This window comes from Bos indicus x Bos taurus, chromosome 6 (genome assembly GCF_003369695.1).
Source record: "Bos indicus x Bos taurus breed Angus x Brahman F1 hybrid chromosome 6, Bos_hybrid_MaternalHap_v2.0, whole genome shotgun sequence".
NCBI classification, from domain to species: domain Eukaryota; kingdom Metazoa; phylum Chordata; class Mammalia; order Artiodactyla; family Bovidae; genus Bos; species Bos indicus x Bos taurus.
Window position 1 is genome coordinate 21,633,894 of NC_040081.1, and position 27,851 is coordinate 21,661,744.

The 27,851-nt window shown below is 37.8% G+C and overlaps 1 protein-coding gene and 1 pseudogene across 1 annotated transcript in view; one reads left to right on the forward strand and one right to left on the reverse strand.

Annotated features, from left to right (window-relative positions):
- TACR3 (tachykinin receptor 3) overlaps nt 1-12,473 on the forward strand; it is an 89,662-nt gene extending 77,189 nt beyond the window's left edge. The window contains exons 4-5 of the mRNA XM_027543926.1: nt 9,753-9,949; nt 11,578-12,473. Coding sequence (XP_027399727.1) covers nt 9,753-9,949; nt 11,578-11,890 — 510 coding nt within the window. The 3' untranslated portion in view covers nt 11,891-12,473. The remainder of the gene's footprint in view (nt 1-9,752; nt 9,950-11,577) is intronic.
- A 13,966-nt stretch (nt 12,474-26,439) lies between these two features.
- Nucleotides 26,440-27,408, reverse strand: LOC113894795 (annotated as a pseudogene).
- Between the last annotated feature and the right edge of the window lie 443 nt (nt 27,409-27,851).

The window sequence follows — 27,851 nt, forward strand, 5'->3', positions numbered from 1 at the left end:
AAATGATATCAGCCTAGTCCTTTTTCTGACCAGGCCCATTCGCAAGAAAACAGATCTCTCCTTGCAACTTCTAGAACACAGAAAAATGAGGTGACCTGGCAGTTGATTTCAGTTCTTTCCTCTCTTAAACCCTCTTCCATAGAAGGGTAATTGAGGCAGAAATTTTCTTGAGTCTCTCCCCTTCTGTTTGTCAAAAGATCCTAAACCTTTACTGGAGCAGGAAATGGCAACCCACTGCAGTATTCTTGGGAAATTCAATGGACAGAGAAGCACTGCAGTCTACAGTCCATGGGGCCTCAAAGAATTGGACAGACCGAGCACACACACACTTTTAATTTCATTACATTTTTGTGTTATTTGCTGGATGTATGCCTTTAAAGTAAACCACATTTTAAACCATATTTTAACATTCTTCCCTGTTCTACCATAAAAGAAGCCTCAAAAACATGACTTGGCCCCAATATTCATAATAGGTGACAATTTGTTTTTTGTTAATCCCTGTTGAAATTGATCTTGCTTAATTGAATAGCTGAAATATTGGCAAATAGATCTACTTCTATTGTTTTATGAGCCATAGAATTTTTTATGGCTATTTTATATTTTGATTATTTTCCTCTAAATACTAACAAGCCAGATCTGCTCCTTCAGAAGAGAATATCTAAGTGTATAACAAAGAAGCCTTTTGCCTTAAACAAAGGAACCACTCTTCAGTCTAAGCTCAAGTGACAGATTCAATTGGATTTTTGATTTGTATAACAACCACTAAAAACCTATCACCTTGCCCAGCAAGTAAGCTTTCTGTGTGCTTGTCATTTCTGTTGCAAAGGAATTATCATGGAAAACAGCGCTTGTGAGGAAGGCCATATATAACCTAAGAGAGGCTCAACTGATGGAAATAAAGATCCTGATCTGTCCTTTACTTCCCTGAAAGCAATTCTCAGGCAATCAGAATCTCTCTGGAAATCTCTATTTTCACTGGGAAAATGTATAGTATTTTGCCTCCTACTTTGCTGGAATGAAGCCATACATATTAAACTGTCCTCAGCATTTCAAACATAATATTAATCTGCTCAGGTTGCCATAACAAAATAACATAGACTGCTATTTAAACAACAGAAATATTTTCTCACAATTCAGGGGCTAGAAGTATAAGTTCAAGTGTCATCAAGAGTGGTTTTTCTAAGACCTGTCAGCCATGTTTGAAGATGGCTGCAAACCTCTGTCTTTACATGGTCTTCATTCTGTGTGTCTGTGTTCTAATTGTCTTTTCCTTTTAGAACACCAGTTATATCGGTTTAAGTCCCGCCCTAATGACCTTATTTTAACTTAATTATCTCTTTAAAGAAGACCTGTCTCCACATACAGTCACACGCTGAGGTACTGAGGATTAGGACTTCAACATATGAATTTGGGGGAGTGACATCCGAAAGATGGCCAAATAAGATGTCCCTCATCATACCCCCCTCAACAACAACAATTGGAAATCTATGCATAAACAATAGTGCCTTTCTGGTAGCTGGGGGATCCAGGTAGGAGACTAAAACCACAGTGCGGTACAAGAATGAGCAGAATCACTTTGAGAAGTTAGACCTACACCCTGGAGGATGGCTTACCTACCATGGTCCCAGCTATAGACCCAGAAACAACTCCACACCTCAGAGGACTTAGCCACATCCCCATCTGGCTTTGGTTCTGTCACCAGCACCAAACCTGGGAAGAGTCTTGCCCACTGGGAGTCAGATAATAAACATACAGACCTCGCACCCTGTTCACTCCATGAACCCTGGAGTGGCCCTTAGCTGTGAACCAGGAGTCCCTTGAAAAAACTGACTTAGATGGTCACCCATGGATCAGAGAACCTTTGTGGAAGTCCGGGATTCCAATAGAGAAGTTGCAGTACAAAAAAAAAAAAAAAAATCTGAGATTGGATGTCCTGGAAAGAGTAAGAGGAACAAACTGACTTTGTACACATCACATCCTTCCCATGGCAAGGCAACTTGGTACCAAGAGGGTCTTCTGAGCTGTGATTTCTCCCTGAGGGAGGGGGTGGTGGTGATAAGAGGATGTCAGGGATGAGTTCTCAGCTTCCTCAGATGTGCAGAGCCCTGCCAAAGAGCCCATCTCTGTCTCCCTCTATCCAGAGGACTGTGGAGATCTGCACAACTAGGGGATGGAGAGAGCTGGGAGAGAAGTAGGCAGGGCTCCAAACCAAACATGTCAAAGCCATTCAGATCCTACTAACCCATCATGGATCCCATCAGGAAGCCAGTTCACAAGCCACTGGGGATGCCTCATAGATGTTACACCAGAGTAGATATTAAATGTTCTCAACAAGCACACGCACACACACATACACACATATACACACAAGTAACTGTGTGAGGTGACACAATATGTACATGCATCAAATCATCATGCTGTACAATTTAACTTGCATAGTGTTATGAGCTAATTATATCTCAATAAATCTAGAAAAAATTTAATAAATTAAAGGATAAGTAAACTTTAAAAATGTGGGGGTGGGGACATAATTCAGTCCCTAGTAAGCCTCTATAAGTTCTATCTCTAGCCATGATCCCATAACATCAGTCTTTATCCCTCTTGCCTTAATTTACTTTATTCTCTAATGTCTTCTTGCCTTCCTTTATGTGACATTCCTTTTTGTTTTGGCTTCAGAACATCATTAACCTGAAATTAATAATACTTTAAAAGGCTGTTTCCATTGGAAAACTAAAATTATATTAAAAGTGAAACAACCAATGAAATGTAAAGAAGTGGAATCTAAACACAATACCACACATACACACAAACATACACACACACAGAGAAGCATTTTACACATTTGCATGCATATACATATATGGTTTTTTGTTTGGCCTCAACATAATTCCATACAATCATTGCTCTAAGCTAATGTTAACTGGATAGTCACGTAGCTGGATTTGGCAACAGTGTCAAATTTCTTGGATGACACTAACACAATATTCTCATTTAATTCTGAAATTATTGAGAAAATTCAACTCATCTTCTGGACTACCCTCAACTTTTTTCACAAGTGTTACTACTTAGTTTTATTTTCTCACTTGGGATTGACATTTTAAAATGTGTTTCTATCACAAAAAAGCCCACCTAAATAATCCAAGATGCAGTACTTTATATTTTGATGTTTGTCATTAATTTTTTCCATATATTATTCTTGAGAATATTATAATTTGCTAATATGAAGCTAGAATAAGCAAGCATGTAATTTTGACCTAAAGAGATACATTTGTAATTTAAGAACATTTGTGCAGACAAAAGTTACAGAGAAGTAGTAGGGTATAGTCATGGGGTGGTTCTTTAAAACATGCTCTGAGATTTTAATCAAAACAGGATGTTTCTTCTCACTACAGGTTGACCATTTCCAATCTAGACATTTACAAAGAATAAATTCTGCCTTGAAGAGTATAATTCCCAGATTTTTTTTAACATTGGCAATATTTCACTTAATCTCCTAGCCTGATCCATTTTTCTTTTACAACTAAAAACCTCAAAATCATCCATCCTGCATTAATTTAATATGATAGATAAGAACAGCTGCAGGCATTCCAGTCTAACCTGCACAAGATATGAAAATCAAAGAATATTTTTCCCTTAGATACATGAATAAAAGGTGCCCAAAGCTTATTCTCACTAACTTTTGATATGCATTCAATCCTGCCTATGTGAGTCAAGTGGATTCTAAACTATTAAAGAGGGGCAGTGTTGTTACAAGAGCTACTTGTCCCACCTCCCTTTTTCTTCTGCTAGTAAGTGCTAGTAAGGACAGGGTGGCCACAAGTGTCCATGTTGCCATGGAAAATAAATCCCATTGCCTCAGAAGCTGGATATGTCTTTCAGCTTCAAGAAATACCCACACCAACCCATCTTTGTATCAAGTCACAATAAAATTTGTTAAGACATGGTGAGAGATTTGAGTAATCTCCATCCCAGTCTCTTATCTTGCCTAAAACATATTAAGTCTACCAACTTTCCTGAAGAGCATTTAGAGCCTATCTGAGCTAGTGCCACTCTCTAGCCATGAGACATGGGGGGAACTGAGCAGTTACACATCTATCATTGCTCAAGGTTTGTGCTTCCAAGTGCTCTTTCCCTTGCCTTTTTATGAGGGAGATGATTACAGTTTCATGATTTCAGTATTTCATAAAGCAAAAAAATTCTGTCCACCTGAGAGACTACTTTTGCATTTACATCAAACCTGGAGGACTGAGAGTTTGATATCTGAAATCATTTCACAAAATTTTATGAGCAGAGACCCACAGTAATGATTGAAACATTGTATAGCAATAAATAAAATATAGCAGTTGTTTCACTGTAAAAGATCCATTCTCTTAGATTCTTTTAGATTTTTCCTAAAAAATCTTCAAATAAGCTTCTAAATGTCTTGCAACAGAATCCTTAAGGCCATGTGTATGTGAATTATAAGTTATCTGATACTGTTTCTACACATGCAGTTTAATTTTCCTTCTTTTTGGACTTCTGCATTGATGGTTGGCAGTTACATTAAAAGATTCTGATAGCCTTTGCAGCTCTTCAGCTATTGTTGGAAAACAATTTCATGCAAAGAGAGTTTTCGGTTAATCTGTATAAAAGCAATTTTATGTATATTTGCTGATACTGTATTTAACATAGTAGCTTGAACCATGTTCACACTGTCATAAATAGTTTTTCTTGCTCTTAACATTTATTCAGAATGAAATGCAATGCATTCATGCATCAAAAATAATATATTGATAATATTACTTTTGCACTCATATACATTACTTGAATTCGTTTGCCTGGAAAGGGAAATAACTCATTGTATATTACATATGATCATCTAAAGTTGGAGGACAAATGATACGAGTAATTCATGATGGAGTAAAATCATGAGCATCACCTAATCAACTACATGTCTTTTAGTTTCTTTCTTTTTTTATTCAGTTTAATTAACTTATTTTTCAAAACTCTGAACACCAGTTTTGTGTGAAATCTAGTCTACATGACTGAAATATGTAAGTAAATAAGACAAGCAGAAAATACTTGCTTTTTTTTTTTTTAGTATTCTAGCATAAGGAGACACAAAGTAAAGAATACACATGACACATAAACTGAAAATAAAGAACAGGCTAAGGGGGTTAGGGAGTGTTGGAAGGACAGATTGCAATTTTGAATAGGCTGATCATAGAAAAAGTGATAATTGTGCAAAAGTTTCTGGGAGAAGAGGTTGTTAGTCAATGAGAATAACTGGGGCAAGAGGGAAGGGAGGAGCTAGGGAGAGTGGGGAAAACTAGGAAGAGGGAGGAGCTAAGGAGAATAATCTTGGACAGGACTTCTGTGCACCATGTTGGAAGAACAGTATGACGTTCACATACTCAAGGATAAAAAAAAATCAACCAAACCCATGTCATTCAACCTAATCTCCCCTAATCTACAGGTAACATGCATTGAGTCATTCCTGCTTATAATAAACGATTAAATGGGCTTCCCTGATAGCTCAGTTGGTAAAGAATCTGCCTGCAATGCAGGCGACCCCAGTTGAATTCCTGAGTCAGGAAGATCTGCTGGAGAAGCGATAGACTACCCACACCAGTATTCTTGGGCTTCCCTTGTGGCTTCTGCCTGCAATATGGGAGACCTGGGTTCAATCCCTGGATTGAATATTCCCTGGAGAAGAGAAAGGCTACCTACTCCAGTATTCTGGCCTGAAGAATTCCATGGACTGTATAGTCCATGGGGTCGCAAAGAGTCCGACAAGACTGAGCGACTTTCACTTTCAAGGTCTCATAAATATTATTTTTTACTTTATTTACACATGTTTATATTCAGATTTCTATGTACTTTAATTTATATTTCAATATTTTTCATTATATCATAATCTTTTTCAGGATAAGGAATTGGTTCTCCACCCATTATCTTTCTCTATTATGTTTTTTTAGACCCAGTAGACATTCAGTAAGTGTTATTAATTGCAAGCAGAAAAAACAGACTTAAGAGTCTGGGTTTTAAAAAATATAACTTAGATTTCATGAATCACAGTGGTCAAGTCCTTTGGCCTTTGCCTTAGCTTCCCAAAGTCCAATTGAAAACCAGTCAGTAAGTTGTTAGATGTGTGAAGCATTGTATAAATGTAAATTATATTTAAATATGCCCCTTACTTGTATTCTACAAATATATAAATTAAAATGAGAGAGATAAAATGCAGAATTCTGAACACAGTTATTCAGAAAAAAAAATGCAATTGAAAAAACATGGGAAAAAATAAAAACATTTTATGTGATGTAGCTAATGATGACATTTAGTGAGCTACTGATCTGGAAAAGCAAAATGGCTGTCTGAGGAGGCCTTACAAATCGGTGTGAAAGAAGGGAAGCAAAAAGCAAAGGAGAAAAGGAAAGATATACCCATTTGAATGCAGAGTTCCAAAGACTAGCAAGGAGAGATAAGAAAGCCTTCCTCAGCAATCAATGCAAAGAAATAGAGGAAAACAACAGAATGGGAAAGACCAGAGATCTCTTCAAGAAAATTAGACATACCAAGGGAACATTTCATGCAAAGATGGACTTGATAAAGGACAAAAATGGTATGTACCTAACGGAAGCTGAAGATATTAGGAAGAGGTGGCAAAAATACACAGAAGAACTGTACAAAAAAGATCTTCACAACCCAGATAATCACGATGGTGTGATCACTCACCTAGAGCCTGACATCTTGGAATGTGAAGTCAAGTGGGCCTTAGGAACCATCACTATGAACAAAGCTAGTGGAGGTGATAGAATTCCAGTTGAGCTATTTCAAATCCTGAAAGATGATGCTGTGAAAGTGCTGCACTCAATATGCCAGCAAATTTGGAAAACTCAGCATTGGCCACAGGACTGGAAAAGGTCAGTTTTCATTCCAATCCCAAAGAAAGGCAATGCCAAAGAATGCTCAAACTACCACACAATTGCACTCATCTCACACGCTAATAAAGTAATGCTTAAAATTTTCTAAGCCAGGCTTCAGCAATACGTGAACTGCCCATTTCCAGATGTTCAAGCTGGCTTTAGAAAAGGCAGAGGAACCAGAGATCAAATTGCCAACATCCGCTGGATCATCGACAAAGCAAGAGAGTTCCAGAAAAACATCTATTTCTGCTTTATTGACTATGCCAAAGCCTTTGACTGTGTGGATCACAATAAACTGTGGAAAATTCTGAAAGAGATGGGAATACCAGACCACCTGACCTGCCTCTTGAGAAACCTGTATGCAGGTCAGGAAGCAACAGTTAGAACTGGACATGGAACAACAGACTGGTTCCAAATAGGAAAAGGAGTACGTCAAGGCTGTATATTGTCACCCTGCTTATTTAACTTATATGCAGAGTACATCATGAGAAACACTGGGCTGGAGGAAGCACAAGCTGGAATCAAGATTGCCGGGAGAAATATCAGTAACCTCAGATATGCAGATGACACCACTCTTATGGCAGAAAGTGAAGAAGAACTGATGAGCCTCTTGATGAAAGTGAAAGAGGAGAGTGAAAAATTTGGCTTAAAGCTCAACATTCAGAAAACTAAGATCATGGCATCTGGTCCCATCACTTCATGGCAAATAGATGAGGAAACAGTGGAAACAGTATCAGACTTTATTTTAGGGGGCTCCAAAATCACTGCAGATGGTGATTGCAGCCATGAAATTAAAAGATGCTTGCTCCTTGGAAGGAAAATTATTACCAACCTAGACAGCATATTATAAAGCAGAGACATCACTTTACCAACAAAGGTTCATCTAGTCAAGGCTATGGTTTTTCCAGTGGTCATGTATGGATGTGAGAGTTGGACTATAAAGAAAGCTGCGCACTAAAGAATGGATGCTTTTGAACTGTGGTGTTTGAGAAGACTCTTGGTAGTCCCTTGGACTTCAAGGAGATCTATCCAGTCCATCATAAAGGAGATCAGTCCTAGGTGTTCATTGGAAGGACTAATGTTGAAGCTGAAACTCCAATACTTTGGCCACCTGATGTGAAGAGCTGACTCATTGGAAAAGACCCTGACGTTGGGAAAGATTGAGGGCAGAAGGAGGAGGTGACGACAGAGGATGAGATGGCTGGGTGGCATTACCGACTCGATGGACATGGGTTTGGGTGGACTCCGGGAGTTGGTGATGGACAGGGAGGCCTGGCATGCTGCGGTTCATGGGGTCGCAATGAGTTGGACATGACTGAGCAGCTGAACTGACTGAACTGATCTGGATTTTTAGCTCTGATGGCCAATTTTTATCACCTAATACTAGATACCTAGATGTTACCATGATTAGACCCTTGGGAAAGCTTTGCCTTCCACCCTGACCCATTTCATGCTTTGTCTATTTCTAGAATCCTGTCTCTCATGATTTTTAACCTTGTCAACTTTCATCTGAACCCCACTTGCAATCAAATGATGAACCCAGTACTTAAATAATGTATTTTCATAGTTTCAAGATGCTACATAGGTCATTTACATCAGGACTTTCTCTGATTTGTGTTCTAAATAAACCTGGATAAACCTCAAAATTATTTTGTTTAATATGTATTATTTTAAACTTTTTACAAATTCCCAAAAGAAGTATGAACAAATTTACTCAACAAATTGGTTGAGTAAGTGAGAAATATTAAATGAGGTTATTCTAGAACGTTGTTACTAATTTTTCCCTTTCACTGAGAAAGCCAAGCCAAGCCACTTGGCTTTCTATGCACTTAATCACTGTATTGATCACTGTGATCACAGTAATCACTGTGTTGATTACTTTGAGTCTAGCAAATTTTATCCTATTTTATCCGATTTGGAGACATACAAAACATCCTCCCACTCAACTTCCTGTTACAAATTCCTGTATAGTCATTCCTTATTCATTCATCTTATATCTAATTATCTATCTCTAGCAATATACTAGACACTGTGCTAGATGCTAGGGATATTAAGATAATTAAGAATTCTCTATGCCTTTTAGGAATTTAAAGACTAGCGGAGGAGAGATTGCATTCTACTTTGACAGGAGCTTTCAAACATATTGTAGTTCAAAAGTGTGGAAAGAGGAAATAATCCATGCTTTCCAAAATCACAGAAATCGATATATAGACCAGGTGTATAAGCCAACTGCCTACTTACAAATTTAAAGTTAGTGATATTTTCTCAGACTAACGTGAATATCCTTTATCACTATCGAGAGAAACCTCTCCCAATATCCAATTACAAAAGAAACCAAATTAACATTCTGAAGGTTTCCCAGTGAGCATGGCATTAAAGTAAAGAAATCTGAATAGTCATGAGCTATACTCAGGCAATAATAAATACGGAGGAACTTGCTCAACCCCTACAGTCTGATACACCCCAACTGTCACTCAACAGTCTGTTTCTCTAGATAGAATGTCTTCACTCTTTTATAGTGTGGGCTAGCACAGCCAAATCCTAGTTCTTTCTCCTTTCTGCTCCCAGACTCTTTGTTGTTTTATAAACACTTATTTTCTTCAAGCCAATTAAAATATATTTATATTTGAGTGAGTGCCACCCATTCACAAGGTGACACAAGAATGCTTTCTTGAAACTTAGGTAACTCTCCCGATATTACCTTGCCATTTTTTAACTTATTGACTATTTCTTAGGCAAGCCATATATTTAACTGTATCGGTAGCAAAATATGATTTGCAGTAAGCTATCAGAACTAATATAATGACTTCCATATTTGCCAAAAATGACCTCTTTCTTTCTTTCCAGGTTGTAAAAATGATGATTATTGTTGTGGTGACATTTGCCATCTGCTGGCTGCCTTATCATATTTATTTCATCCTCACTGCAATCTATCAACAACTAAACAGGTGGAAATACATTCAGCAGGTCTATCTGGCTAGCTTTTGGCTGGCAATGAGCTCAACCATGTACAACCCCATCATCTACTGCTGTCTGAATAAGAGGTAAAAACAAGATTACCAAATGCAAGTTCCGTGTCACTTTTGGCTTCACTGAAAGCATATAATATTGTTTAAGCTTCTTGGTAACCAGTTAAAATTCAAAAGGAATGGAAAATTGAAAAATTCACTGAGAGGAGCACAGAGCTAGGTATTTTTCTAGTGAAAAAGTGAAAGTGGAAGTCACTCAGTCATATCTGACTCTTTGCAACCCCGTGGACTACACAGTCCATGGAATTCTCCAGGCCAGAATACTGGAGTGGGTAGCCATGCCCTTTTCCAGGGGATCTTTCCAACCCAGGAATCGAACCCAGGTCTCCTGCATTGCTGGCAGATTCTTTACCAGCTGAGACACCAGGGAAGCCCAACTCCTCCCTATTTAATGAACTATCTCACCTTAACAATTCCCCCCTCAAAACAATGCTCTTGGGGGTTCTAAACGGCTGATTTCTATATAGGCCAAATTCTCTCTTCAAATCCTTCAGAATTTTACTTGTCAAAGAAAAAGAAATGTCCTGTTATTAAAGGAGGTGAGGTGAAGGTGTGCTCAAGTCCTCAAAGAAATGAAGACACTTTGTAAAAATGCACAGATGGAGAGATGATGGCATATGTGAGTGGACTCTATTAAGAAGGGTGTTTTGTAAATAGACTTCAAAATAGAAAGTGTCATAAGAGTAACAGAAGCAACACTAAAGAGAAGAATCCCAAACCTCCCTCCAGTATGATGAAGTCAGTGAGTAAGACAGGGTGCAACCTCTGGAAGAGGGGAAGCTAGTTTTTAAGTGAAGTTGGAAAGAAAAGGAGAAATATTCACAATTAAATTTAAGACTGGGAAAAAAAAGGTAAACTTTGGTTTCCAGATTAAAAACACCTTAGTTGTAAGGTTAGCACATGGAGGGGGTAGTGTTAAATTTCATAAGGTGAATAATTTCCTTAATAAACCAATATGGTACACAAGTAGAAACAGGACTTCGTGTAAGTAACTACTCAACCTAAATTCTCAGCTCTATTTTAAGTTAGACCTCTACCACACCATTCCTTAAGTTTCTTAAAAATATTATTTAATTCTTACTTTTTTTCACTAATTGCACAAGCCATATATCAATTCAAATAACCCCAAAAGCAGAGCATATGTTTTTAATCAACTTCATTTAATGGCTTACAAAGCCAAGGATTTTTCACTTTCATATGCAATTAGATAAAAACATCCAGCTGAGCAATTAATTTTAATATTAAATGAGACTAATTTATAAATGTGTAATTATTACCATAAGAATCTATTTCAAACTATGTCATTTTTCAGGGCGGTACCCAGAAAGCTTAATTCACTTATGCAAATGTATAAAGTTATTGAAGAAACCTACACTGCTTCTTTGGCATATTGATTACTGATACTGCACTTTTACTCTTTGACAACTTGCTTTTGATCAATGAGAAATTAAGATTCAATTCAAACAAAAAGGACTTAGAAAACTAGTACCAATACTGTGGCATAAATTCTAAAAGTTAGACTAGAAAATTAAATATAAAAAATGAGTTGGCTTAATTGCATTAAGCAGAGCTTTCTGTAGAAGTTGAAGGAAATGTCCACTTGAAAATATGACTTTTTCTTCTTGTGGCCTGCTTCTCCTCAGATTTCGAGCAGGCTTCAAGAGAGCATTCCGCTGGTGTCCTTTCATTGAAGTTTCTAGCTATGATGAGCTGGAGCTCAAGACTACCAGGTTTCACCCGACTCGGCAAAGCAGCCTGTACACTGTGACCAGGATGGAGTCCATGACGGTGGTGTTTGACCCCAGTGATGCAGATAACACCAGATCCAGTCGGAAGAAGAGAGTGCCTCCAAGAGACCCAAGCTTCAATGGTTGCTCCCGCCAGAATTCCAAATCTGGCTCCACCACTTCAAGTTTCATAAGCTCACCCTATACTTCTGTGGATGAATATTCTTAAATTCATTTCTTGAGCAGAAAGAGTAGAGTGAGGCCATCAAGGCGTCACCATAGTGTCCACACTCTCCTGATTGTCAGCCCTGTCCTACATAGTCTCTGTAAAAAAGAGGGCAATTTTTAGGCAACTGTGTTTCAACTGAGAAAGGTAGCATTTGAGTTTAGCAAAGACACTATTAAGGTATTTGCCCCCTCAAAAATAAAATGGGCTTTAAATTTATTCTTTGAAAAATTTAGTAATTGTATGTAACAGAAAAATATTTCTGACAAGTATTTGTAAAGAGTTTCATTTTTCTCATTGAAAAATTGCAATATATATTTATGACATTAAGGTGACATATGATTTCCCCAAAAGATTAAAGAACCATAAAAATACAATGATGTGAGTGAATAAAAATAAAATCTATATAAAATGAAAATTTTCATCTATAGCTATTAAAGAAAAAAGTTATATGACTTATTTTACAACTAAAATGATGGGAAATTAACCTCTTAGAGTAAAAATTGATGAAAATCTTTGCTAAAGAGAATTAACTCTGTAGGATAAAAGTTTTTTGAGATTTAAAGATATTCGCCATGAAATATAATTGAAAAAGAAACCTGATCAAATTATTAGGTAGCTGCACACATTATTCTCTTTATTTTTCTGGGAAAGTGTTTTCAAAAGAAAAACATAATCATTTAGTTTTTGACTATTACATATTTTAAAGAGCCAAACTAAGAAATAGTCAAAGATAGAACTTTAAAATGACAAAGCAAATCCCTCAGTTCAGTTCAGTTCAGTCACTCAGTCATGTCCGACTCTTTGCAACCCCATGAACCGCAACACGCCAGGCCTCCCTGTCCATCACCATCTCCCGGAGTTCACTCAAATTCACGTCCATCGAGTTGGTGATGCCATCCAGCCATCTCATCCTCTGTTGTCCCCTTCTCCTCCTGCCCCCAATCCCTCCCAGCATCAGAGTCTTTTCCAATGAGTCAACTCTTCGCATGAGGTGGCCAAAGTGCCTCCTTATTTTATTTTTCACAAATATTTGTAGGTTTAAGAAAAAAATAGATTACATAATAGTAAAGAGGCTTTCTAATGAAGAAGGGAAGAATCTCATTTATCTCTGAAACTGACTACCAATTTTTAGGCAAGAATTAAAGATACTAATTTATAGCTATGACAGCAGACAAGAGCATCTATTAGGTCCAAAGGAAAATGTATTTTTCCTTCATAACCCAAGGGAAAAGTTTAAGGTGAGTATTAACAACTGTACAGTGCCCTTATTCTCTCCCCTTCCCCCACTGGAAAAAAAAAAAAAAAAAGAGTAAGGACTAGGAGAAGGTACCAGAAAATACACTTAAATGCAAAGCCTTAGGACAAAAGTCTATGTACTACTTATAAGTACTTGTTTGAGTGTATGCTAAGTTGTTTCAGTCATGTCCAACTCTTTGTGATCCTAAGGACTGTAGCCTGCCATGCCCTCTGTCCATGGGATTCTCCAGGCAAGAATACTGGAGTGGGTTGCCATGCCCTCCTCCACAGGACATACTAGTATACATCTAGGTAAATCAAGTAAGATGTAGAAAACGGAATCAACTGTTAGAATAAAAAGCTGGACAAAATGTGGATACATGTGAACTAATACCGGGCAAACAGGAGTATAATATACCTATTTATACAGAAAGAGCCTTCCTTTATCTGCTTAGATAATTCAGAAATTCCCCCAGAAAGAAATGAGCTAATAGTCCTAAAGAAGAATCTGTTTTACTATAAGAAAAAAATATACGGACACATTTCTGAGAGCTATAACAAATCAAGGCACACCATTAAGTGTGGAATTTATCTTCCAGACTCAGTGCTCAAAAGCCATCTTTTCTTGAATTAGAGATATCATCAATCCGGCTCAAGAAAGCAGTAACCTTCTGGGAATGTGGATGTGTAGGACAAACTTCTCATTCAAAACATTCAGTTAGATTTTTAAAGGTATCCAACTACAATTACCTGCGACACTGTACTGGATTGTTATGCCTCCATCAATATAGAACCATTTTTCTTAAGAACAAGATAAAAAACAATTATTTCAAGAGAATATATGGTGTTTGCCGCCAGAACATTAAATTTTCCAATCTTCCTCCCCTGTTTTGGATCCAGCATCAGAAGTATCTAATTGTTACAAAGTTTTAAATGTCTAAACACCCCTATCATAAGTGTTTAAGCTAAATTTATTTTAATTACACTAATAAACAAACAGATACACATATATACATAAACATGCAAGTGTGCAGACACATACAATTGGTTTAATGCATGCAAAAAAAAACCTCAAGGAATTAAATTCAAAATTGAATGCTGAAATAGTAAGTGGCCATTACAGAGTTACCACAAACAGCTCAATAAAGTCTGTGAAGCTTGTATGCATGCTTTAGATAAGCAAATGTATTATTATTTAGTCCCTAATCATTGAATATAGTGTTTAAGTGTTCATTCCAAAACATGTAAATGCTTATCACTAACATTTTAAAGCAAACATTTCTTCTTCTTAAACTTATGAATGATTGTGAGACCAGCATTAATGAATGTTCTCATGCATGGGACCATATTCAGCTGTAGATTAGAATGTGAAATCTCGCCCTCAAATTCAATGTAATCAGCCATTACCAAAGCACATTAATACATCTGAAAAACATAGCTCCTGCCTTCACACATTACAGAAACTCAACATAATTTCGTAGGACATCTAAGGGAAAATATTGCTCCAATCAGCTGTTTTGTATGTTTTCTTGTTGTTGTTGCTTTGCTTGCCAAGGATCATCCTTCTGGCATGATGGAAGTACCTGAGGTCCAGACAGTATCCTTAATACTTTTTACAGAAAACTGACATCATTAACTCAATGCTCATGACTCTTAAACCAAGACCTTATAAAGCAGAATATTTTAAGTTCAAAAATTTGAAAAGTAATAATAATAAAACAAATGAGTACAATATGAAAGAATGAAAGAGATAAGATTTTAGTCCTTTTGTCTGAATCTTCACACTGAGAACTGTAGAATACCACATGGAAACCAGCTTTAGTAGATGTCATTTTAAATAAAGCTGTGCCAGTGTTTTCATATTTGTCAGGGTTTGGAAGAATTGGCCTCCAAAGTTCACTCTACTCTCTGATGTTCAAGTTCACTGTGAATCTTTTTCATTGTTTGTAGGCAAACACTGACTGGAAATACCAGCAGATGGTCAAAACATTCTAGATTTTTTTGTACCTAGATCAGCAGCAGAAAAATACAAACTATTTTGAGAGCACTCTAAAAGTTCTCAAGAAAAGATTCAATTAAAATATTCTTCTTAAAGACAAAAAATAACTAACATTGTATTTTCATTATTTTGCATCTGGACAAAATGTTTTTTAAATTACCTGCATGGGAAAAAAATTAAAGCAAATGTGATTACTACAGAATACAAGCTAACAGCTTTCATTTTTTTAGCAAGCTCAGTATGCTGCTGTATTATTCTGTCTTCCAAATTCATGATGATGACATTTCTGACCCAGCAGCCAAATTCATATTCTTTTCCAGATCTGCCCAATCTCATAAACAGAGATCCTAGGTACTTCACAGTGAGCTCCATCCTTACAAAGCACACAGAAGAATGCCAAGAAGCTTAGTATCAAACCTCAGAAGCACAAAATAAATGTGAAAAATCAATGCTAGCTAGCTCAGAATCTGAATTTGATATTTGTCAATGCAGAATTCCATCAGAAAACTTCTGATTAGTGTCTGGCAAATTATTCCATCAACTATAAAGGCAGGAGAATTATAGCGATTTCTCACACTTTTAAAAGTAACAATCTGAGATACCACTTATTGTTGACAGTGTGCCAAAAGTTAAGAAAATTCAAGCATGACATCGGCCAGGTTGTGAGATTTTCCTTCGGGCCAAGCATCAGTGGAGAATAATGTCCAATAGTAACTGTGTGTTGTAAATAGCTTGGCAAAAATTCTGTGTACATAAGAAATAAATGTATATACGGTTTGTAGCTAGTGAATAAAGTATTTTCAAGTTGCGATAATTATACTGAGCATTAATAGATTTAATACGTTCATTACCCTTTGTATGTGTGGTATGTGTAACAGATTTGATTTATTTTTATTTTCCTTTAAAATCATTAAAAATAATATTAAAAATAAAAGCAGTCAATATTTTCCTACTGGTTAGCAAAACATATGTTATGGAAAGTTCTATCTTCTCTAAACATACGTAACCATCCCTCAATGCTATTTTGTGCTTCCTCCCTTATTTTTCCTCATAAAATGTCTAGTGCTACTGCTAAGCTGCTTCACTCGTGTCCAATTCTGTGTGAGCAACATGGACTGTAGCCTGCCAGGCTCCTTTGTCCATGGAATTTTTTAGGCAAGAATACTGGAGTGGGTTGCCATTTCCTCCTTCAGGGGATCTTCCCAACCCAGGGACTGAACCCATGTCTCCTGTGTCTCCTGCATTGGCAGGCAAGTTCTTTACTACTAATGCCAGCTAGGAAAGCCCATAAAGGTCTAGTTTTCCTAAATTACTTTGGTTCAGAAAAAGCATCTATGGGGAGCAAAGATATTAAACTGTAGAATAATATTCTGAGTAGAAAGCAGGAGCAGATTAACTGGAACATAAACTCAAAAGTGCCTATAGCTGGAGGGCAAGAATAGAGCCACAGACATGGACAGTGGACTTGTAGACACAGTGGGGAAAGAGAGGTGGCATGACCCGAGAGAGTAGCACTGACGTAGACACACTACCATGAGCAAAACAGAGAGCTGGTGGGAAGCTGTTATACAGGGAGCTCAGCTTGGTGCTCTGTGACGACCTACGGGGGTGCGATGCAAGGGTGTGGGGAGGACAGCTCAAGAGGGAGGGGATATATGTGTACATACGGGTGATTCATGATGCTGTACAGCAGAAACTAACCCAACATTGTAAAGCAATTCAACTCCAATAAAACAAGTGCATGCAGCTGAGTATGGAGCAGAGCATCTTAGAGCCATGGCATCAGAGCTGTAACAAGTGACAGACTCGAGTTTATACCTAAGCCTCACCATCTGCTAGCTAGGGGACCTGGGGCAAGTGATTGTCTGTTCTGAGCATCACTTAATTCATCAGTGAAAAAAGAAAACAGTAATTTCTTCAAAGTGCTAATGTGAGGGTTGAATGAGCTAGTATGTGAATAAGGCAGAGTCAAACATTAAATAAAGGTTCGAAAACATCATTGGTGTCATTGTGTTTATGGGGGGATTAAAGAAACCCTTGTTGCCTGTATCATTCTGCCTTCATCCAAAGATCCTGAGGGACATAAGTAGCTTATAACCTCCTATCTCTGAGCTCTGGGCTGTTTCCAGAGTCTGCATAAAATTTCAGAGATTACCTGAGTGTTCTGGAAATTAGCCATCTGGCTGTAGGTCCTGAGTATGGAAAGCTATACAGGTGAAGGGTTAGAAATGGCCAATTAATAGAAGGAGTAGCTTCAGACACACAGAACTAAACTCAGTTCTTAGGAATGGTGCAACCCTTTTAGGTTGAATAATGAAAATGTTAAACTTCAGGAGATAAGAGATGAGGGAGGAAAAGCAGAAATTTTTCCTTTCCAGTTTCCTTGGCAGCATCACTGACTGCTCCAAGGAAGAGTGCTTTGGGACAATTTCAGGTCAGGGGACAGCAGTGACCCACACTGATTCTATTTCCACCAGCTGCAAGAACAGCTTTTTTGATTTAGTCTCTCAACCTCATTTAGATACAAGCAATTGCTACCTATCCCAACAATTTATCATGAAGAAGGAAGGAGAGAAAAAAGCAAGATATCTTCACCAGCCACCACATATCCAAAGCATCAAGAAATCTTCTAAGCTCTTAAAAGATATCCAATGTTCTATAGAGTCACATTACATCAACCACTACTAACCTGATCTATGTCGCCATTACCTCCTGCCTGGATTATCGCAATAATCTCCATCCCATGCCCTCCTTAAAGCTTATTCTCAAGAAAGCGACCAGAGTGATTCTTTTAAAACTGCATCACATCATCTCACATCTCTGCTTAAAATCCTCTCATGTCTTCCCATTCCACTCAGAATAAAAGCCAAAATCCTCACAATGGCCTGCAAGGCCCTTCATGATATGACCCTTCTTAGTTTTTCTGCTTTTCTCTCCCATATCCCACGGGATCCACAGGGCCATCTACATCAACTTCTTTCCTGGAATGTGTCAAGCATGCTACAACCTCAGGACTCTGGAACTGGCTTTTGAGTCTATGGTCCAGTTAATCTGCTCCTGCTTTCTACTCAAAATATTCCTTTGTCCAGTATGTTTTCCACCAAGACAACCACGTGACAAACTCCATCGTTTTTTTTAAATCTTTGCCCAGTGAGGTTAATCCTGATCAGCTCATTTAAAACAACAAATCTTCACCCCTACTCCGTTTCCTCCCAATTATCCACCTTGCTCTTTATTTTTTCACAGAAGTAAAGAGAAACTCGCTCAGTCGTGTCTGACTCTTTGCAATCTCATTGACTATACAGTCCATGGAATTCTCCAGGCCAGAATATTGGAGTGAGTAGCCGTTCCCTTCTCCAGGGAATCTTCCCAACTCAGGGATCGAACCCAGGTCTCCCACATTGCAGGCAGATTCTTTACCAGCTGAGCCACAAGGGAAGCCCTAGAATACTGGAGTGGGTAGTCTATCCCTTCTCCAGCACATCTTCCCGACCCAGGAATTAAACCGGAGTCTCCTGCATTGCAGGTAGGTTCTTTACCAGCTGACCTAACATTAGCCTGCATTAATCATTGTTTAGAATACCATATAATTTACTTATTCATTATATTTATAACCTACCCCCAAATAGATCAATATAAACTCTACTAGGGAATGGACTCACTAAATAATTGTTAAATTAATGAGTGAATATAAAAGCTTTGATACAAAGTATAGTGGAGATTGAAGCCATCATTTCTTCATATAGCCACCATTTCTCAAATAAGAGTATGTCAGATGACATTTTCCAGCTGTCTCTCACCACCAAGCCCCCTCTTCTGTATGCTGTTCACTGTGAAACCAAGACTAATTCTTGGTAAAAGTATACATTGTCTTATTGCCTGAATTTGTTAGGGTCTGTAATGGGAGTCAGTAGAAGGAACTCAGAACATAGAAGGCGAAAGATTCTGGGCAGCAGCGTTCTAGCAGCAGCAAACAGTTGACACCTACCACTACCATCTTTCAACAACTCCAGCACAAGCTTTCCATGCAGCCACCAAGATAACAGTAAAAACCATGCTACACCCCTTTAACAATCAGATATCAACCATACCACATTCCCTCATCTGAAGACACAGTTTACAATTTTTCTTTTTCCTGTGTTAATCATATTTTCCTTAATAAGCATATGCTGCACAAGTAATAAAAATCTTAAGAGTATTATTCTGAGGAGAAGAGTAAAACTATTTAAGTGGAATTCACAGGAAATCTCTCCATTTTTTCAAGGTTACCATACCTTGCAAACTTGAAAAACAATTGCTACAGGTTTTTACAGGTCAGAATATTTGGCTATTGATAGGCAGATGATATCACGATTAGGGGAAATTAACATAACTACTCTCTAAATATAATGTCACATTCCTAAAGAAATGGTATAAATTAGAAAGGAACTCCCGTGACTCTGACAAGCCAAACAAGCAGTGATGAATGGCCCAATCTCCTCCTGAAGAATTTGAACTTCTGCCTGGTCTGAGATTTCAGGAGGATGAGATGAAGACCTCTTTTAATTAACTTTACATTGTTTTAGCAATGAAATATTCTTTTCAGTTTATAACAAGATGCCCACAGCCCATTCTAAAATGCATTGGAAAGGATGTAGAAAAGGATTCTAGTGTATGAATCAAAAAGGCATCACACAGAGTGAAGTAAGTCAGAAAGAGGAAAACAAATTATTGTATATTAACCCATGTATGTGGAATCTAGAAAAATGCTACAGATGAACTTATTTGCAGGGCAGGAATAGACATATAGATATAGAGAACAGATGTATGGATACATGGGGCAGGGGGAAGGAAGAGTGGGATGAATTGGGAGACTGGGATTGACTATCATGTGCAAAATAGACAGCCAGTGGGAGCCTGCTGTACAGCACAGGGAGTCCAGCTCCGTGCCCTTTGATGACCTAGAGGGGTGGGATGGATGTGGGAGGGGTGAGAGCGAAGTCCAAGAAGAAAGGGATATATGAATACAAATAGCTGAATGACTTCATTTTACAGCAGAAACTAGCATAACCTTGTAAAGCAACTAACTCCAATTTGGGGAACATGTGTACACCCATGGCGGATTCATGTTGATGTATGGCAAAACCAATACAATATTGTAAAGGAATTAGCCTCCAATTAAAATAAATAAATTTATATTTAAAAAAATAAAATAAAACAAAACATTTTGAAAAAAATAAAATAAAAGGTATCAGAAATTTGTCCTACATTCTAAATCAGAATCATTATCTATACCAGAGGTTTCAATTGTTAGATTCCATCTTCCTCCAACCTCCAAATACTCTGAGTCGATCTGGGTGGGAAGTCCTAGTTAGCCTGAGAGGATAAATGAATTTTAAATGAATTTAACCGTTGAGCATATGTTTATGCACTAGACTAAAGAAGCACTAAAATATGTAAAGCCTCAGCTTTGTGTTCCTAAAATTTAGGCAGAGCTTCAAAGTACAAGACTCTTCATTTGGCAGAGCACCATTAATAAAATACGCAAGTGTAGGGCATAGAGATAGTTTGCAAGATGCACGGATGAATGAACTGATTAATATGCACTGATGTTAGCAACAAATTCTTAGCACTCAAGAAGCCACCAAGAACCTAAATTAGGCAAGTTGGAACTAAGTGCAACAGATTAAGGGGGAGTCCAGTGGGGACCTTGGATCAATGAGAGCTGTATGAGGGTTTTAAGTAAGAGAAACAGGCTCAAAAATGTTGGGTATTAGGGAAAGAATGGGCTTCCTTGGTGGCTCAGATGGTAAAGAATCTGCCTGGAATGTAGGAGATGCAGGTTTGATCCCTGGGTCAGGAAGATCCCATGAAGAAGTGATTGGCAACCTACTTCAGTATTATTGCTTAGAGAATCCTATGGACAGAGGAGCCTGGCAGGCTGCAGTCCATGGGGTCACAAAGAGTCAAACATGACTGAGTGACTAACACCACAAAGGTAAGGCATACAGGCATCTCAAAAACAATGTTGCATGCTTAAAAATAGTTTATATATTCAAAGAATTAATGCTAAAATGCAAATCTTGACAAATATGTCTAATTACTAAAGAATGAGGGATCTGACTGAAATTAAACTTTTTCTGCATACACAATAAAGGTATGAAAAGAAGAACATATATTCTTGGCCAATATTCTTTACCTTTTTCATTCCAAAGCCTTGCAAGTATGGGTACAGAATAACAGTTTATTTACTAAAGAATAGTCATCCAGGCTAATATGCTCAAAAAACTTGTGCAATTTACCTCCCAACTCACCAAAGTAGACCCTGCTGCTACACAAGAATTCCATTTCATCTCACCTTATCCTTTTATGTTGCATCTCCTCAACCCAGTTATCCTGTACCACCGCTGGGCAAGTCAGTGCTCTGCTTTTATCCTACCTTTACATTATCCCAAGGTTGGGTTTGCAATACCAATAGTGGAAATGGCAAAGAGATAGCTGTCTGCAAACTCAAAAACTTTAGAAAGACTGTTAGTCCTCTAAAATGTAAAGAACAAGGTGATATTATGGAAAACACAGACCTGTGATGCATTAAAGCTAATAGCTTAACTACTTCAAATTAAAAATGAACAATAGTTTCAGAAATCAGATGTTCATTCCTTGAGAAACAAAAACTAAAAATAGTCCTCACAAACATAGCCAATTTAAAGTCACGAAATAGTGTATTTGAAGAATTTGACTTCTAAATATCAAACACATATTGGCATTAGTACAAGTAATGATCAATTAAGTGCATGAAACAAAAAAATGTATATTATAAAATAATCATTAAATATATTTAACAGTTTATTTTTCACACAAAGTTCAAAGATGGAATTTCTGTCTTTGAGAAGGAAGATGTGGTTCTCCTCCAAGCTGAGTGAATGAACCGAGCTCTTTTCCTCTGCAGCATCAGTATTTTCAAAACCCAGCTTCCAAAGTGAGTTCATTATCTTGAATCAAAGCATGAGGGAAATGAGTTTAGGTATGTCTGATTCCTAATCTACATGGCACCATCTAAATGCAAGGAAGCCAAAGAAATATCAACCTTGGCTAGGCAGCCACTCCTCAGCAACAACTTTGCACTATGGGAGGATAGCCTAACTCTTTCACGGAAATTTAGCCCCTGCCACAGATGATCCATCTGACCACTAAATGTCTATAAGCACCATTTGTGCTCAAAATGGAATAGACTCCCCACACACCCCATTGTAGACATCAGAAAGTGATACCCAGTTACTTCATCCAGTACAAAGATTAGGATATCCTGGTGGTGTGCAGCCCTCTCCATCTACCTGATTGGAGTTACTCCTGGCACAGCAATCTACAATCTAAAAGACAAGCATCTGTCCCACCCCACATCCAATGTACAGTGGTGGGAAAAGAACAGAACAAATATAACTACAAACTTAAATTCAAAAAAGGGAAAAAATAGAAGTAAGCAGCAGGCACTGGTTTTAGCAATGATAAAATTCTAGAGGAAAAGTATTGTGTCTACCTGGCAGTGGAGTATTTTAGTAGCTGATTTTAATGACTGTCATATCTAAAAATACATGCTTCACAAATACGTGTATAGAATCAAATGTAAAAACAAGATGTTATCAGCTCCCTTTACTATTGACTATGGTCTTTAAGACACAAGATAAGTAAAAATACCTCTTAAGATTATAAGCATACAAAATAAATAATTATACTTATTTTCTGCTTGGCAATTTAATTGCTTATGTTAACATACTGAAAGGTACTGTATCTTCTTAGGTTAACATATATTTTAACATTCTGCCTAAGTGTTGAAAATAAAACTTTTAATTTAGAAGATTTAAATATTTCAGAAAATTATGTTTTTAGGTTTTATAAGTATGAATATAAGAAGGAATTTTTTAGGCAGTTTTCCTTTTTGTTCTTGGATTATTGGAAACCTTCTTTCAGACTTGGAGCTCCAAGTTCATAGTAAACCAAAATTAAGCAACTGTTTGGAAAGTTCTTTTGAGCCTGATATGACAATTATAGTACTCGTGCTAGCTAGCTGCTCTCCTCAAGCTGAAAAACCTATCACCCCAACTACCTCAAGTTCAAAGAGATGAGTGCCTCCTCCCCATGGCTTAACTTCTCTTGGATTTCACCTCCTAATTTCTCTCGGTAATCAAAGGACCTCCAGCAAACATGAGTCAATCATTTCCCTTTTTTCCCATCAGAGTCCACGAAGATCAGGTCAAGTTTAAAATGTAGTCTATTTATCTCACATAATAACAGAAGAGCAGACTATTAAGGATAGCCATGTATGGATAAAGGTGAAAGCAGCTAAAAATTATCTAAACATTATATAATTGCTTTGGTACTAATACTTCTCAATGATCATACAAACTTTCATTGTTCAGTACAGGGTTGAGACAACCATAATTTTTAAATTTATTGTTATGCTCATCCTCAGAAACTGTGAGTATATACAGACTGTGAGGGTACAGAACTTTCACAATAATCCATAATCTTATGCCAAAGAATAAGGATTTCCTTGCCATGTAGACATAGAGATTGCTCAGTTTATTTTGTCTGTTTCCAACAAAAAAACACTTATGTGAAGGCAAGAGAAAATCATGCCCAATTTACTAAAATATTTTTAAAGTTCACATATTTATTTCAACAAATAAAATTCATCTTCGATCAGCTTCACCCTCTTTATTACCAAATGAAGCACTTAGACTCTATTTTTAAATCATGCATAGCTCATTAATTTTTATACAGCTTTATAAGGTGAAATATTATACGTGTATTTATTTACTAATTTAGTAAATAAATGAAAACACAAATATTTTAAGCATCTTGCCCAAATTATGCAGCTTGTTTTTGGTGAAAATAAAGCTCTGAATCCAGAGTATTTGACTCCAGAAGCTATCTATACCTTTGACTAGTAATGTGTGAGATCCAGCTACATAAAATGAAATAAAGGTTATGTATGTCTGTCTCTGACTCTGCTAATAATCTTAGGAAGCAAAGAATCCTGACACATTCTGATATTGTAATCTTTAAAGAATGGATAGTATATATTGCATTTGGTGGTTTTGAAGTAGATGAACTACTACCATCAAACATTTCAAAACATGTAGAATTTTCAAAGACGATCCTGACCAGTTAGATGCTGAAACATCTTATGAGGTCTGGTTACCTCAATAAACAAATGTCAGTCCTGGTTCTTAGTCTAAGCTTGCAGCATCCCAGAGTTAACTCCAAATTCAGTAGTTGAGTAATATTAGCAAATCTCACAAGCAACTGGAGAAGATATCAGAATACTAGTTAACTAGCATATTAGCTTCCTACATGGAAAAACAATTATTCAGGAAATTTATTGAGAATGGAATCAGAACAAGAGTTATAGTCATTTTCTTTTATTAGTTTTCTCTGTATGTTTCTCCTTGGACAATTCTTTAACTATGACTAAGACACTGTTGACGAACATAACATCTGTTCTTTTGAATCTCTCTTGTTGAATCCTCAAAATGCTATGTCCCAGTTTCATTTGCCAACAAATAATTTCACTACAATATAGCAAAGGATTAAAGAATATATTTATAAGGTGCCTTGGAAAGAGCACCTCTGTCTGTGTGGGAAAATTGGGAAGAAAAAAAGGAGATGTATAGAGAAAAAAATTTTCACAGGAGAGGTGATGCTTGAGCTGAATCCTCAAGGATAAATCTCTTCTCCAAGGAGAAGAAGAAGTGAAGCACAGAAAGCAGAGTGTACAGGGCCAAGGAGGCCTAAATAATCTACATTTTCCCCACTAGCTTTTAAATTATTTTTAAAGTTAAACATAAAGGAAGCTAACAGTACATCATTAGGCAACCCTAAAATTATTTTGAGGCTTGACTATGCCAAATAATAAATCACTTCCACTAGGCAGAGCCAGTTACCTTTTTTAACATCAATTTAGATTCACACAAAGTGCCCTCTCACATTCTCCTTAGGTTCTTCCAACCATGCATCAACATCATAAGAACGGATGCTAATCTGATTACAAATGATCAAGGCCTTTCTCCTCTGTAACATTTCAGATCAAATTCAGAGTCCAGTGTGTTTCCTAGGTCAGTAAAGGCAATTAAAAAAAAATTTTTTTAGAGATTCTTTTACTTGAAAAATACAAACAAAAAAATTATACATTGGGAATTGAACTACTATATTTTTTCTTTCACCCATGTTTTCTGGCCAGTAACATTCTATCAAACATTGTAATAAGACAATGTACTGAATCTAAGCAGATGACCAGTAAAGCTGTTTGCTATCTCCTACTCATGCTAAGCTAGACCATGGAACACTATCTTGGTGGGATTATTTTGACAGCCAAGAAGGAAATGCAGAGCCCCTACCCCAAACCTAAGGAGCTGATTTACATAGAAAGGGTATTAAGCAAACCTGCATAAACACAAACATGATCTAAGAAAAGGATATCTTTTAGACTACTTCCAGCATACATTCATTGGCACCCAGTAAAATGGACCACCAAGGTAGAAAGCATTTTAGCTTTCACAACACTAACAGCTAAAAAGCACATAGCATATAATACTTTGATCTTGAAATGAGTAATCACAGAAGTTCTAAGACTGTATCCACTAGGTTAGCCTGAGTATTCACCTACGAAAATATTTTTTAAAAAACACGTAAACAAGGGTTATAGAAACAATGGGACAACATCTGGACCTGTAGAAGACAGTGATACAAAGACTGCACATGTAAGACTAGGAATTCATTTTCACATTAGCTTTTAGGTAAAGGAAATCTCTGCAAGTTGATTCCTACTAGCTGTGATGGTAGGATTTTCAGAAATCTTGAGATGGGCAGCTAACTTGAGTTAACCCCTAGGTAATTACCCCCAGTCAAAACGCCCACTGAGGCTGCAGGACTATGATCCATATTAAGAGCTATGAGTGCACGAAAAGCCTGATGGGATATGTAAGGCCAGCTCAGCCAAGAGAGTTGGTGATGGTGGATTTTCCCAACACAGACACCCCGACATGAATGCTGGGGATGGGAATCCCAGGTGGAATGCTGGACTTGGGTTTGCTGCAGGAGCCAGACTCAGAAGTCTGAGAGAAGGGTCTACTCAGGAAGGAGTACTAGGGTTACCAAAAACAAGAACATCTTGTCCCAGGAAGGTCAAGTAATTTTCTTCTGACCCATCAATACTTAACATTAATGAGTTGCAGAACAGAGTTAGTATGTATTCTTCTGACGTCATTAGCCAAAGCCTCTCCCACTCTATTGAGTTGGTGACCTCCAGGAAGAGCCCACAGCCTAGAGGTGGGGCCTAGGACCACAGATTGTTCTGGGAGGCTGGCACAGAAGATGATTTGCACAGTGAAGTCACCATTAAACCGCTGTTCAAGTCCAGTGCCCGGCCCTCTTTTTCTGCTCAGTAATCCAGAAACATTTCTTTAAAAGCCAGTAAATCCGTAAATGTGAGCAGCATGTTGAAAATGTCACCAGCCACTTCATTTTTATGGTGCTGTAAAGTTTAGTGTATTGAAAACCGGAGACATTACTTTGCCAACAAAGGTCCATCTGGTCAAGGCTATGGTTTTTCCAGTGGTCATGTATGGATGTGAGAGTTGAGAAAGAAAAGAAAGCTGAGCCCTGAAGAATTGATGCTTTTGATCTGTGGTGTTGGAGAAGACTCTTGAGAGTCCCTGGACTGCAAAGAGATCCAACCAGTCCATTCTGGAAGAGATCAGCCCTGGGTGTTCTTTGGAAGGAATGATGCTAAAGCTGAAACTCCAGTACTTTGGCCACCTCATGCGAAGAGTTGACTCATTGGAAAAGACTCTGATGCTGGGAGGGATTGGGGCCAGGAGGAGAAGGGGACAACATAGGATGAGATGGCTGGATGGCATCACTGACTCGATGGACGTGAGTCTGAGTGAACTCCAGGAGTTGATGATGGACAGGGAGGCCTGGTGTGCTGCGATTCATGGGGTCACAAAGAGTCGGACACGAGTGAGCGACTGAACTGAACTGAAAGTTGTAGTGAAAGCTGCCATGTTAAATCCAGGAATCCACTCCAACAGCTGTTCTTCTACATACTTTTCTACCAAAGAAATATATTTATTTTAAAAAGGCTTGTAAACTCCTGGTAGTACTTGTCCATGAAATTCCTCTGTAATAACTGGAACTCATCATCCATGATAATGCCCTCTAAATATCCAACCATAGCATCAAATTCTGCATCAGAGGCACAAGAGGAAGACAGAGCAAAGCTGTCTTCCTCTAGGACATCCATCGCTGCTGCCGCATCTGCATCCACTGTGCATGGGAGAGCCGACCCGCTGGCCTTCTATCCCTGCCTGTAACCGGGGCACAGCCTCTGTTTTGCGCTGCAGAGCTCCAACTGGCATCCTGGAGGCCTCACTGCCAATGCTGCAGCCAGCTCACAGCCCAGCCGGGTAGCGCCTTAGGGCAATCCCCCAGCTTCAGTGTCCCTGGCTGCGGCCACACGCGGGCTGGGCCTCCCTGCCCTGCAAGGCCTCATTAAGCTCCAAAAAAAATTTTTAAATTATTTTACACTATTTGTACAAACTATCGGAGCTACTGGATACATAACATTTTATTTTAACCCAGCAACATTAATAAAATCATTTTTGCTTCAGGAAGACTTTAATGTAAAACAGATGAACTTACTGCATGGCTGAGACTAATTTCTTAAGATTAGGGATGAAATGAAGG